Source organism: Hibiscus syriacus, unplaced genomic scaffold (assembly GCF_006381635.1).
Source record: "Hibiscus syriacus cultivar Baekdansim isolate YM2019G1 unplaced genomic scaffold, ASM638163v2 tig00111398_pilon, whole genome shotgun sequence".
NCBI classification, from domain to species: Eukaryota; Viridiplantae; Streptophyta; class Magnoliopsida; order Malvales; family Malvaceae; genus Hibiscus; species Hibiscus syriacus.
In genome coordinates, this window is record NW_024063081.1 from 2,704,129 (window position 1) to 2,716,933 (window position 12,805).

General features: G+C 33.3%; 2 protein-coding genes across 2 annotated transcripts; both read right to left on the reverse strand.

Annotated features, from left to right (window-relative positions):
* Positions 1–4,053: 4,053 nt before the first annotated feature.
* LOC120161010 (EEF1A lysine methyltransferase 2-like) lies at positions 4,054–8,563 on the reverse strand. The gene is made up of 7 exons (XM_039171319.1): positions 8,233–8,563; positions 6,869–6,994; positions 6,359–6,559; positions 5,392–5,488; positions 4,913–5,016; positions 4,589–4,640; positions 4,054–4,310 (listed from the first exon to the last, which is right to left on the reverse strand). The coding sequence occupies exons 1-7, from the start codon at positions 8,472–8,474 to the stop codon at positions 4,107–4,109; spliced, it is 1,026 nt and encodes a 341-aa protein (XP_039027250.1). The 5' UTR covers positions 8,475–8,563; the 3' UTR covers positions 4,054–4,106.
* Positions 8,564–9,649: 1,086 nt separating this feature from the next.
* On the reverse strand, positions 9,650–10,898 carry LOC120161009 (loganic acid O-methyltransferase-like). Its single transcript, XM_039171318.1, has 3 exons — positions 10,803–10,898; positions 10,069–10,719; positions 9,650–10,000 (listed from the first exon to the last, which is right to left on the reverse strand). The coding sequence occupies exons 1-3, from the start codon at positions 10,896–10,898 to the stop codon at positions 9,659–9,661; spliced, it is 1,089 nt and encodes a 362-aa protein (XP_039027249.1). The 3' UTR covers positions 9,650–9,658.
* Between the last annotated feature and the right edge of the window lie 1,907 nt (positions 10,899–12,805).

Below are 12,805 nucleotides of genomic sequence, written 5' to 3' on the forward strand. Positions count from 1 at the left end.
AGAGAAGACAATAGGAGCACCTTCAGCAAATAGTGATGCAAGAAGATCTGGTGCCTGCACGTAAATTGTACAAGCATTCATAAACTCAGATAATTTATGAGGTTACATCTTGTAAATAATGCAGAATGCAGAAAATCAATTTTGTACGCTAAAACTGAAACGATGGCAGAGGCAAGAAAAGGTAAAACAGAAGGGGAAAAGTAGAAAAGAAATAAGGTAAATAAGTATTATAGATGAAAGAAAATGTCCATTTATCATGGTAAACCTTGACCATATGCATATTGTTCTCAGCACCTGGTCTGGAGCAATTTAACATTATTTGGTTCAGAAAGGTAAAACATTAATTAACCTACCATTTAATCACAGATTCTATCAGTGATTATTAATTTAGGAACTACTTCGGAAAATCAATATCCTTACCTTAATTTGATCATCAACTTCCACTATTTCATGGGCAATGACCGGTCCAGCATCTAAGGCACGTACAGTAAATGCTAATGAGACCCCCGTCTCTTGAACACCATCCTAATGAAGAGACTGAATGGTACAAAGGCAGTAGACTTGGGTGTATGTTGACTGTTCCTGAGAAGACAGAAGGATGCGTTGCAACTTCTCAAGTAAGATAGCACATCCTTTATCCTTAACAAGATCATTGTTCTTAATACCAAAAGATTCTTAAAAATGCAAATATTATATGCACAATTTGAAGCCTAGATTTGATTTTTATGCAAGTAATTCATAATAACACAAGGGATCATATAATAAATAAACTACATGCAAAAAAAATTTTTTTGATAGAAACTACATGCAAATTCTTAACAATTGTACTTTCCTCCTTTTCACCTATAGTTATGTTGATGGAAACTTTGAAAAGAAGTGAAGATCAAATCATGAAAAAAAAAAGAGCTCCAAAATACCTTAGAGATACTAATCCTAAGCTGTTTAACTATCCGACAATACATATAGTTGGCATAGTTAAGACACCAACTACAACGAAAAACCTCTCTGCTAAGTGGTAGATGTTTCACAAGTTCAAGTCAACAAAACTAGCAATAACATTTTATGAAAGAAGCTAGAAGTCTAGCATTTGTGGAAAGCTGAATCAGTAAAGATAGCATTACTACTATACATTCAAAGAAAAAATAGTTGCAGTGTTTGTTGACAGGAGAACAAACATTAGACAAGCACAAACATAGACATGGCAAACAAGCAGAAACATTAAACTCCAAATCCATTAACAAAAATATCATGGACTAACCTAATGGTGGAATGTTGAAAAACTTGGTGGGTAAAATATTCCCATATGCTGCAGTAGTGCAAAGTTCAGGCTGCAAAGCTCTTAAACTGGACAAGAAGATCTCCTATATAAAGTAGGAAGAAATACTTCTTATAAGCAGGTTAGAAAAGTTAATGGCTTTTATATAGTACTACATTACACAAAGTAGAAATACTTCTACCTTATTTTGGTTGCTTCAAAAGTGTATAAATACAAACTGAAGCATACCAAACCAAGGAATAACTAATCAAGACCCACGCTTTTATCAACCCAACCGCAAGTTAAAAAGGTAAAAAGAAACAGATAACTACATATATGATCACAAAAACAGAACATATGAACGGATCATTATGGAGACTAGACTTTTATACTGATTTGAATTAACACAAACATTACATTCCACTCAACAACTCAATAAGAGCTTTTAAAAATATTGAGATTGAAAAGTAATTAGATCATATACAAACAGGATATAGGCTCTAACTGGCTAGGCTCCAGATTCTCACCCCCACCCCTCTTTTCCTTTTTCCGTACAAAGATTTCTAGTTAACAAGATTTCTCAATTTCTAACTGGACCAAAAGTTCAAGATTATCAGAACAAGATAGCAGTAAAATTAGACTAATCGAATGAGAACATTATCATGCAGTTTTAGATTTTCCATAAGAAACGATGAATGACTTAATCTTCGAAACTATACTAAATTGGAAAACTGAGAGAAAAACTACCTCTACTGCACGTTCAGGTGTAAAGATGAGGTCAGCAGAAAAGCCTCTATTAAGAGCATACTGAGCCACTGGTGAAGGCATCATCTTTCTGCCCCTATCTCTTCTAGAAGGTGGCTGAGTAACAAGTGCTGCAATCTGAAATTACAAATTTAGCAATGACTATCAATGAAATTATGAAAGTGATAAAACAATGCTGCCAATAAACGAGTATTTTAATCTCTTACGTCAGCCAATGCCTACACCGACTAATTCAAGGTACAACGACAAGAAAACCAGTGTTTCAATTGAACACAATTTGGGTTTTAAGATATTGGATATCATATCCCGGAAAATGCTAAAAATTGGGGATACCAACTGATAGGCTGACTCCCACTTCTGAAATGGATTTCTCATGTACTTGAACCGTCGCTTTAAGTAAAACACAATCGGACTGCTATGGAGCCGAAACCCATAATTTTTTAGCTAAATATCAATGAATATGTTCTCCTTTACATTATCTCCAAAGGAGAACATATTTTCAACAACTAAAAAAAACATTATCAAAGAGCTTATAAAGGACCAAACAACGGTAAAAAATTCAAACTTTTTTTCTCTCCAGTACCTCAAAAGAAGAACTTGGCGCAGCAGAGGCATTGAAGAGAGCATCTAGAACTGTTGCAGAGACCTTAAAAAAGATAGCCCATTGTTTAGAAAACAAGACAAAACAGCATAGATAAATATATTCAAACATATACGTGTAGACTTGTAGTACTAGGAAATGAACTCTTTTTGTTCCCACGTAGTTTGAAGTAGAATTCAAATTCTTTTATTTGTATGTTGATCATGTAAAATAGTTGTAAACATTTTGATTGATCCTTGTAACCACTATTTTTTTTTGGAGGGGAGTGCTTGTTAGTTGGCTACTCCATATATATATATATATATAACTTTTATTTAATATAATAATTCAACTTGGTACAGATTCAATGTCAATTTTTTATTATTATTCATCATTAGCGTTAGGATACTCAAAATCTATGGAAAACAACCTAATGATTTGCGTTAACATTTTGCTTACTGTGTCTAGTTTGTATTATGTTTTTGGTGTTCTCTTTAGGTTTAAATGCATTATTATCTTTTAAATTATGTACTTTGTATTAAATTGTTTCTTAAAGTAATTTTGAGTTTAGAGCAATTGTCATAATATCGGCTTCAATTGGACAGGTCAGCCGGCAGCATTCACTGGACCAAAAAGACATCATGCACAAGACCATCACTGTCCTACGTTACTGGTTACTTTTATTAGTAAAAAATATTCATACAAAATGAAAATGTTAGTATTGATTAACCTAAATAATAAGTAAAAAAGTACCTAAGGTCCTTATACTTTTTAAAAATATTAATGAGGCGCTTAAATTATTTTTATAATAAATGTGATACTCAAATTTAGAAAAAGAACTCAAGGTTGCTCTTTGACCAACAATTTTCGTCGTTGACCGTTACGATACTGACGTGACATTTCCCGATGCTGATATGGTGATCTACTATGTTGACAGGGCGGTTAACTATGGCTGGTGACATGGCCGATGATGTGACAGATGGATTAAATTAATTTTTTTATTAAGTTCGAAGGTCATATTGAGGTTTTTCAAAGTTCAGAGATTTATTTATTTATTTGAAAAATTATTTTAAATTTAAAATACACAAATATACAAAAAAAATTAAATATAAAAATTATACTAAAAATTAAAAATATATACATAAACCAGAGTGACTGAAAATGTTATTATTAAATGATTCACTGAATTAAGAGACAAATTCTAATTTGAGTTTTATTTTATTTAATAATATATTTATTTTATTATGTTCGTACATATCAATCTAATGTGAGTTTTATTTTATTTTTATTTTGCATAGACAAGTTTATTGTTCTAAATGTACAATGACCTCGTGTACCCTTTTGCGTAAATAATAAATAGAAAGCTAAAACCTTTATTATTTGTTAATTGAAGATATTAAGAAAAATGAGAAAAGGAAATTTGTATACAAAGTTTAGCTTAGTTAATCCATGTAATCATCCTTAATAGGTGGCATCCAGTAGGTTTAAGGTTTAAAATCTAAGATTTTAGTTCCGTTGAAATGCAACGGTGGCAACATGTGTTCCCAACGATCCACCGAACATGAACGTAGGATACGTTCGAACATGGTTCAGATACCGGAACCGGGGACGATCTGTGTGTGTTTCTTGGGGCATTCCAGTATTTCTTTGATTGAAACTTTCCACCTCATGCACCAGCTCATCTTTTGTATGGTTGCAAGATGTAATTACCTACAAGCAGCGTTTTACCAAGAAAAAGATTTTAGTGGAATTTTTTACTATATTTCTTTTAAACAAAATTCTCAGACAACTGATGTCTAAGCCTTCTCAGAGCTAATCTCAGGACTCGAAGAATATTTAAACTTAAAGCTCAAGCTCGAGTAGACTCGGGCAACTAGCAGGTGAAACAAAGAGCTCGTACTCGAACTCGAGCTTTGGTTCCAAATGCTCTTGTTTCAGATAAGCATGCAAATTTATCAAAATAAAATAAAACAATAAATGATGCTTACTAATACTCCACCAGGGGCCACCAATTTTGAAACCGAATCCCAGTACATCATCCTGAAAGGGAGAAGTTTTAAGGAATTTTTAGAAGGTGGTCATATAGAAAATAAAAACAAATGCACAAGTTAGAGCTACTGAAAAATTTAAAAGCTGATAAATAGACTGCAGTATCTTATTCATAAGTGCAAATTATACAATTCATATGATGAGATTCAACCGGCATCAACTAGAACGCCCTGATACTTAGCTATTTGTTAATATATATTGGCTTATAAAGGAAACAGAAAGGGCAAAGGGCAGAATTGCAGTAAAGATGGTGTCGTTATTACCTTTTGATAGGCCCATCAGGATGCAAACCAATAGCATCAAGAGTCCCCTTATCCATCACAAGTTGAAATTGTTTTTCCAACTTTGTCTCAATAATATCATCAACCTAAGGAACAATTACAAACGAAAATGGAAATAGTCAAGGTGCTTTGAGAATAATCAAGCCAGTAAGAGAAACTACCAATATGTAGGAATTCAACAAACAGGAATCTGTTTATGCATCATTATTGGCATAAGAAATCTACTACTTGATCTTTACCTCTTCAAATGGTTGATTGAAGTCTTAATAAATCGTTATCTTCACAACATGGAATATCAATTTCCTTTTTGGGCCACATAATTCACACCAACTCCCTCAAGTATACTTTTATTTATAGAGCCCTTTTTGAGGTTGGTGAAGTTTTAAAGGTGAAAAAAATATCTAAAAAGACCCATGAAATGTCTCCAGATTTCAGTTATAGGTCAGAAGTCCCATCCATACCAGAAACTTGATGCTTGAAAATCCATCTCGGTCGGCATGACTTCGAGCAACGTCAATTGTACCCTCACTGTAATCAATACCAGTCAAATCTGTGAACCTGGATTGAAAAATGCAAAGCATTCACTTCATATTTTTCTGAAAGTTCATATCATTACCATAAATGCAATGATAAAAAGAAACGTTTGTTATCCCCAAAATATATTTATCAGAAAGTTGACCCAAGGCCTACACGTATCTCACAGCATCATTAATTTAATAAAAAAAACACTGCTGTGATGGGCACAAGGTACACTCTAAGCACTAGAATCTTCATATCCGCAAAGCACAAATTCAGGATAATTGACTCCAGAGATTGGACCAGTTTATCCAAGGAACATGCTCTTTTTTCTTCTTTTGTTTGGCATTATTCCCATTATTAATAGTAAGGGTAAAGCTTAAGAAAATAAGTTAAATATAAAAGATACTAAAGAGAACTTAATTTAGACTCTTTTTTCCCCTTTCCTTACAAATAAGTGTACCTAGGCACACCAGGCATGTGCTTGATCAAAGTGCCTCACCCGAATGAGTATGAGGTGCTTTTTTTGTCTGGGTCTGGCACTAAGGTGCAACACCCAGGCCTGCCTGGTCACATAACTTGACAACACTGACAAAAATTTTATAGAATAAAACAACACCAAAGTGACATACAATGAAAAACAAATTTTACACCCCAGTCAACTGTAGAGGTTTTCCCTGTTAATCCAATCATTAGCATGTCTCTATAACACATAATAATAAGCCTTAGAAAAAAAATTACCAACAATTAACTGCTTGAGAATATATTCAAATAATATTTTATTTTATCCCAGTGGAGCAATAGAATGAACAATATGCAAGCCCAATTATTGTTGAACACTGAATTTATTTTATCTTGAATTGATTTTAGTAGCATATAATACCAGAACCACAAGCTAATCTCAGAGCATACCCCTGCTTAGCAAGTTCCTGAAGAAGCAGACCGTTGCCAGTGCCAATGTCAAGTACACTCCAGCAAGACAAATATTTTTCATCCTGTGAAACAGGCTCGCACTTGGCCTCATCAACATGATTTGGCATGTGACCTTGAGAAATATCAATACACAAGCTTTTGGTCCAAGAAGTAAAAGTATCAATGATATCAGCTCCAATCCTATTGAGAGAAGTAAAACAGTAAAGAAGAGACAAATTAATCAAAGATCTAAAGTGAAATCAGCGTAATGAGAAAGCTCTTAGAATCTTTCAATAATGAGAAAGTTCTTAAACCTGCCCCAGATAATGCGGAGTTATTGAGTCAGTAGGTTACTGGGGGGAAGAACCATTGAAATGCATATTTTATTAAATTCCATTTAACATATTTATAAATATAAATTACGTAATTATGTGATTAACAATTTTTTTCTATAGTATGAAGATCGTGCCAATAATGAATGCAAAACTACATAGTTATGGTTATACTGACCAAATTTCAGCAGCATGGCCATGTTCATGAGAATTTGCCAACTCATCTGAATTTGCACCATTCCTATAACTCTGAAGACTGAGCACTGTTGTCATTGCATCGGCATCTGGTTCATCCTTGTCAGAGCTGTGTATAGAGTGTATATAACAGAAACAGAAAACCATACAAATCCATGTTAAGCATATCAGCATGACAGATACATTATATCAAATATTCTTAGCAATGGATTAAAAGTATAATACTCTGACAATTCCACCCATAAAAGAAATATCCTAAAAATTAAACTAGTAACCCTGCATTTGGTTGTTACTTTTCCTACTTGACAGACAAAAGTACAATGTGCTTTTGGATATAATAATAATAATAATAATGTAGAAGAATTGAGAACAAAAATTACATAGAGAACAAACAAACCATCTGGACCTTTTTAAAAGGTCCTACCCAGCTCACGAGACTCCTCCTATAAGCAGGGTTTAGAGAAGTCTCAACGTATGCAGTCTCACCCTATTTCCAAGAGAAGCTGTTTCCAGGGCTTAAACTTGTGTTATAATCAACAGAAATTGACCATCGTGCTAAGCACAACATTGTAATCATATAGGATTTTGGTTTTAGACTATTGGCACTTGCTTTATAGAAATTTCTGAAAAATGCAATTAAAGAAAGGATCAAAATAGAAGCAAGAATTTGCTTCGGGGTTGTGTTCATTTATAAATTTGTACTGATAAACTATGTTGCCTGGACTTTTTGTTTTTCTATAAATCACTTATGCGCTAGACATGTTCCAGACAAGGCATGGGTATAGGGCTAGGATCCTTCAAATATATGGAAAAACTTAAACAAAATTAAACATACCCATGACAAACAGATATTTGTATCTGACACTCACCATGAGTTAGGACAACATAGCAGATAAACAATCATATACTGAAATCCAAAGATCTATTATTTGGCTGTGAAGAACTCAAAATGCTATAATTGATCATTTCAATAATTTTTGTTTTCATTCTTAATAGCATTGAATTGATCCATTCAGAAATGGTTTTTTAGAACAGTGATGCAAAAATTATTTTCCAGAAAAATAAGCAAGGCAAAGTATGCTATGAAATTTTCCCATTCAAAAGTCAATCCAAGAAAGTTAAATATTTTAATTTCAATTGTCAATAGATCAAATCTCATGCTTAAAATCCACAACCCAACAATACATAATAAATAATGTAATATAAATTTGAGCAAGCAAGCTAGATGTCATTTTCTACGACGGCAGCACACTTATTTATTAGCTCTCTTAAAAACTCAAAATCTAGTCATTCATTCGATTAAAAAACGGTGAAAATGAAAGATCGATAGAATTAGAACAGAAAAACCTGTAATATGGGGAAGCACGGGAATTGGCAGCGGAGGAGAGGGCTTCGGCGGCATCAACGTGACGCTGCTCATCGTCAAGTGTGCTTCCATAATCGCTCTTTATTGACCAGGAATCGGCAGCCACCGACCGCTCGTCGTCGGACGCCACATCTCGATCGGTTTGCAGCTGTTGTTGCGGCGGTGGATGTTGCTGGGTTGGATCCGGTGAGGACTCTTCCGGCGCCAATCTGAATACTGCCATGATTTTACAGTATTTAAATTTAGAATAAGAGGAAAGAAAATTTTATTAATTTGTTCGTGAGTGAAGAAAGAAGGGAAGTTGATTCTGTTAACAACTTCGGTGTTGTCGAACGAATGAAGAAAAATGGGAGTTTTTTTTTTAAACACACAAATGTCACCCAATTATAGAGTGATACTTTTTTAAGTAATATAATTATTAAAAATTACGAAATGATCCTTCGACTATTAAAAGTATAAAACTCAACTATTCATATATTATAAACTCGTATTTTTTTTATTAAAAAACGACGTTACTTTGAATTAGATGTTATTTTATTAACTTTGATTTTTCTTAAATCATCGATTTAATTTGGTATTATCAATTAATAAAAAATAAATATAAAAAAATACAAAAAACTTATCCGTATAATTTATTATATAATATTTTAATCAAAGAAAAGATAAATAAAATAAAATCATAACATAACATAATTAATACATTAATAAGGTTAAATAAATAGCTTAATTTTCTTAAAAAAGTCACCGCCTATTCTTTCACATATTTACTTTTTAATATTATTGATTGACGATGATGGTTCATTTCATCTTGTTTAGATGAACAATCACAGTTGATAATCAATTAGTTGTTAACCAATTAATTATGGAGAATGAAGGAGAGTATAGGCGGATTATTCGTTCCATTTTCTTTTTTTGGGTCTATGAGAGCTTATATAATGACCTCTTATATTTTATGGTGTCATACCTAGGATTATAATTGTTGTCCGTAGATTGATAAGATGATTTAATGTAAATGTCTATTAATAGATTTAGGTCTTATCAAATTTCTTAGGTTTATCAATTGTTTTTATCAAAAGATGATGGATTAGATAATTTAATTAATTACGGAGAAGTGATATCCTTAAAAAATATATAGAATTCAGTCGGGGTATAACAAATATCAATAATTTTTTATAGTGTTTTTATTTCTTTACATCAACCATTTTAACTTATTAAAAGCATGAAACATGCAAAACTAGACAAGAATCCCCCAACAAAATGAATGGCGAGGTACATTTATAAGGTAGTTTTGGCGAGCTTCCAACATGAAAAAGAGCTCCAATGTATGTTTATTGTGAATGAAACATATGTTCATCTAGAAAAGAGCTCAATTCACATAGGGAGCCTTGTTCACTTTATTTTAAGACTTTAGATGCGCTTAAGAATCACACTTATCAGGGTATTATCAACAGCATTCTCTCCAAAAACGAAGCTAGACTCCAAATGTTTCTGACCATAATATGTGAAGAACTCATCAACCATCTCATTTCCGAAATGCTTTTTAATCAATACTTCAAATCCAGCTCTTACGAGGGATATATAGTTCTCGGTACTCGGCAACGCCGGCACACGCTTTACCTGTCCTGTCATTTCATCAATACTCTCGATGCAGAGACGTCCATTTCTCTCGATCAATGCCTTTAGCTCCTTGGCTGTTGGAAAGTGTAGGGGCAAGTTAAAAGACTTCACCTTTTCTTCATCGATTAATCCCTGCCATAAGGAATCAGAACACAGGAATGGGATCGATGATTACCAAAAAAAAAAAGGTAAAAAAATACCTTGTTAGTCAAATCCACAAGGCAAGATCCAAGAAGATCATAAAATTTGCCGATTGCAGTCTGAGATAGAGAGATTCCATCCGGAATTCCACCCATAAGGATTACAATCAACCCTCCATTTACAAGCTCTTCAGCTCTGGCGTTCAAAAAGGTTTCCATATCATTCTCAAACTGAGACGCAAACGCTTTTGCCACTTCTGATTCAGTTCCAGTGCAATATATGCTTCCGCTGTTGTAAGCTGAAGAACCGCAATCAACCACTTGATTGGGAACTTTGGACAGCCATTGCAATGCATTCGCCGAGTGTCCGATATGGATCGAGGATTTAGGGAACAATCGTCCGTAGAACGAACCCGGAACTCCGGCAATGAAGTGTGGCCACGAGGGTGGGAGGGATTTGAAAAGGGTGTTGAAATCGTTGCTGGAGTGATCATTGAAGAACAACTGAAACTCCAGAGCAGTTTCAGGGTTGGTTTGACGGTGCTTTTGCTCCACTGCTTGTATGATGTTTTGCATGGAGAAAAAAGTGTTTGGTCCTGTGGAACACCCGAAGTCAGCTATGCGAAATGCTTCGGAACAAAGCTTCTCCATGTCAAGCTTATCTGCAATCGCGTGTATCATCATTTCTTTTGTAGCGTCCACAACTCCTTTCTGCAACGAATTAAGATTGTTAATAACTGGAATATTTCATATCAACCCTAAAGAATTACTAATAAGTTTTTCATAAGGATTACCTGCAAGCTAGAGTTTTTGGCATAGCTTAATGGGCCATCCCCACCTTTCATGGTGATTGATTGAGACGTTGTCGTTTCTTCATAGGCCAATTCCATTTTGTTCGAGAGAGGAGAAGCTTTTTTGTGGTTTTAAGTTCAATGGAATGATGAGGTTTATATATTATTCCTTGAAGGACTCCATGCTCAAGAACGATATTGTCTTTACCAAAGTCACTATCCCATTCGGCCATTACTTACATAGTAAATCCTATTCGTACAAAGAAAATCCAAGATAAGAGTTGTAAATACTATTACTTTGTAAACCGATTATAAAGACATCAAGCAAGTGGAAAACTTTAATTTTCACGAAAGATTCTATACAAGTTCAGAATCAATATGTCTGGCCGTCTCTCCTGGGCTTATCCAACTGCCTGCCAACAAAAATGTTCTGCTCACACACAATTCAACGCCGAACAACGTAGCAAGCAAAGCAAAATGGATAAAACCTAAAATGCTTTAGTTGTACTTCTTCTGGATTTTCTTTACATGCATGTCAGTATGTCATACTTCCGTTTATAGAATCTTGAAATCTTTTAAATTTTCTAAAATCTCTAGAGTTTTTCGAAACCTTCGTCGTTTTATATTTTTAAGTCAATTATGACCTATTGACATGATTACTGACAGGTCACGTGATCTACCAATTGTATTTATTGATAGTCAGATATATTCGCTATATTAACCTACAAATAATTATATCCTAAACTTACATAAACATTAAAGATTTATATATAAATCACCGTATAAGGCTAAAGGATAAACTTTCTCCCACTATCTCTATCATCGTCTTTAGTTGGTCGATTCTCTCTCATCGACTACATTTATAATCACTACAATCTTATTTTTCCATCAACAACTTTTTCAATTCGATATGGATTTAAGAGTTTTGTTTATTTTCGTTCACACACACGTGTGTGTGTATATATATATATAGTTTACTTTTATACAAGAGCTTTCTCAGTATGCGGTAGATAATGAATAACTTATAGTGCATTTAGTCCAAAAATAAAATAAAATAAACTACAATGCATCGATTTTTTCAACGAAATCCAAATATTGGATAACTTATTAATCAGATTAAAATTGATTTACCAATTTGCTAAGAATAAACCAATTGATTTGATTATTTGGCCGTAACTTAATTTATACATTTTTAGGACATAAAAAATCCAAATAATAAAAGGAATTGAACGAGGAAGTTGCTGGCACCAAAAATCCCCTGAAGCAGCAACGGTAAACGATAAGCCGATTTGAATTGTATTCCGATTAACCGACACCGACACCACCACCGTCAATGCCGCCGCTACTGGAACCCATCTGTACCAATAAGAAAACTGTAGCAGTAACCACAAGAATAATTTCATTCCATCCAAGTCGTCGACTATTTTAACTGAAAGTCAATAACTAAGCTTCACAAGCTTTTCCCATTGCTTGGGTCACCAAATTATGGATGTGAATGATCTCCTTTATCTTTGAATTTAATTAAATTAATCAAGGTCTATCACAAAAAATAAAATAAAAAATCAAAGCATAGAAAATATACATTTTTAATGGAATACATCTTTTTGAGTTTTGGTTGAGTTGGCAGGAAGTTATCTTGGATTAATTGATGGTGATGTTGTAAGAAAAAATAAAGCAAACAAGATGGGATGACTAGCTTTCTTATTTAGGACAAATTACATTAAATTTTCTTAAAATTTTATTTTTATATTATAATGTTAGTTTATTATTAAACTATAAATTGATATGGTTATAATAATAAATTCTAATTTTACGTACAATTATATCTTACATTGTTAATTCATTAATAACACACTATATTTTGTAAAAAATGATATAAATATTTGGTAACGACTGAAAGTTAAAGAAAAAAAATAAATTTTTACTTCACCTTATCATCTTCTTTATCAAAGTTAAGGGTTTTTTCACTCACTTTTAGTCGTGGTTAAAAATCACTATTCTTCGAT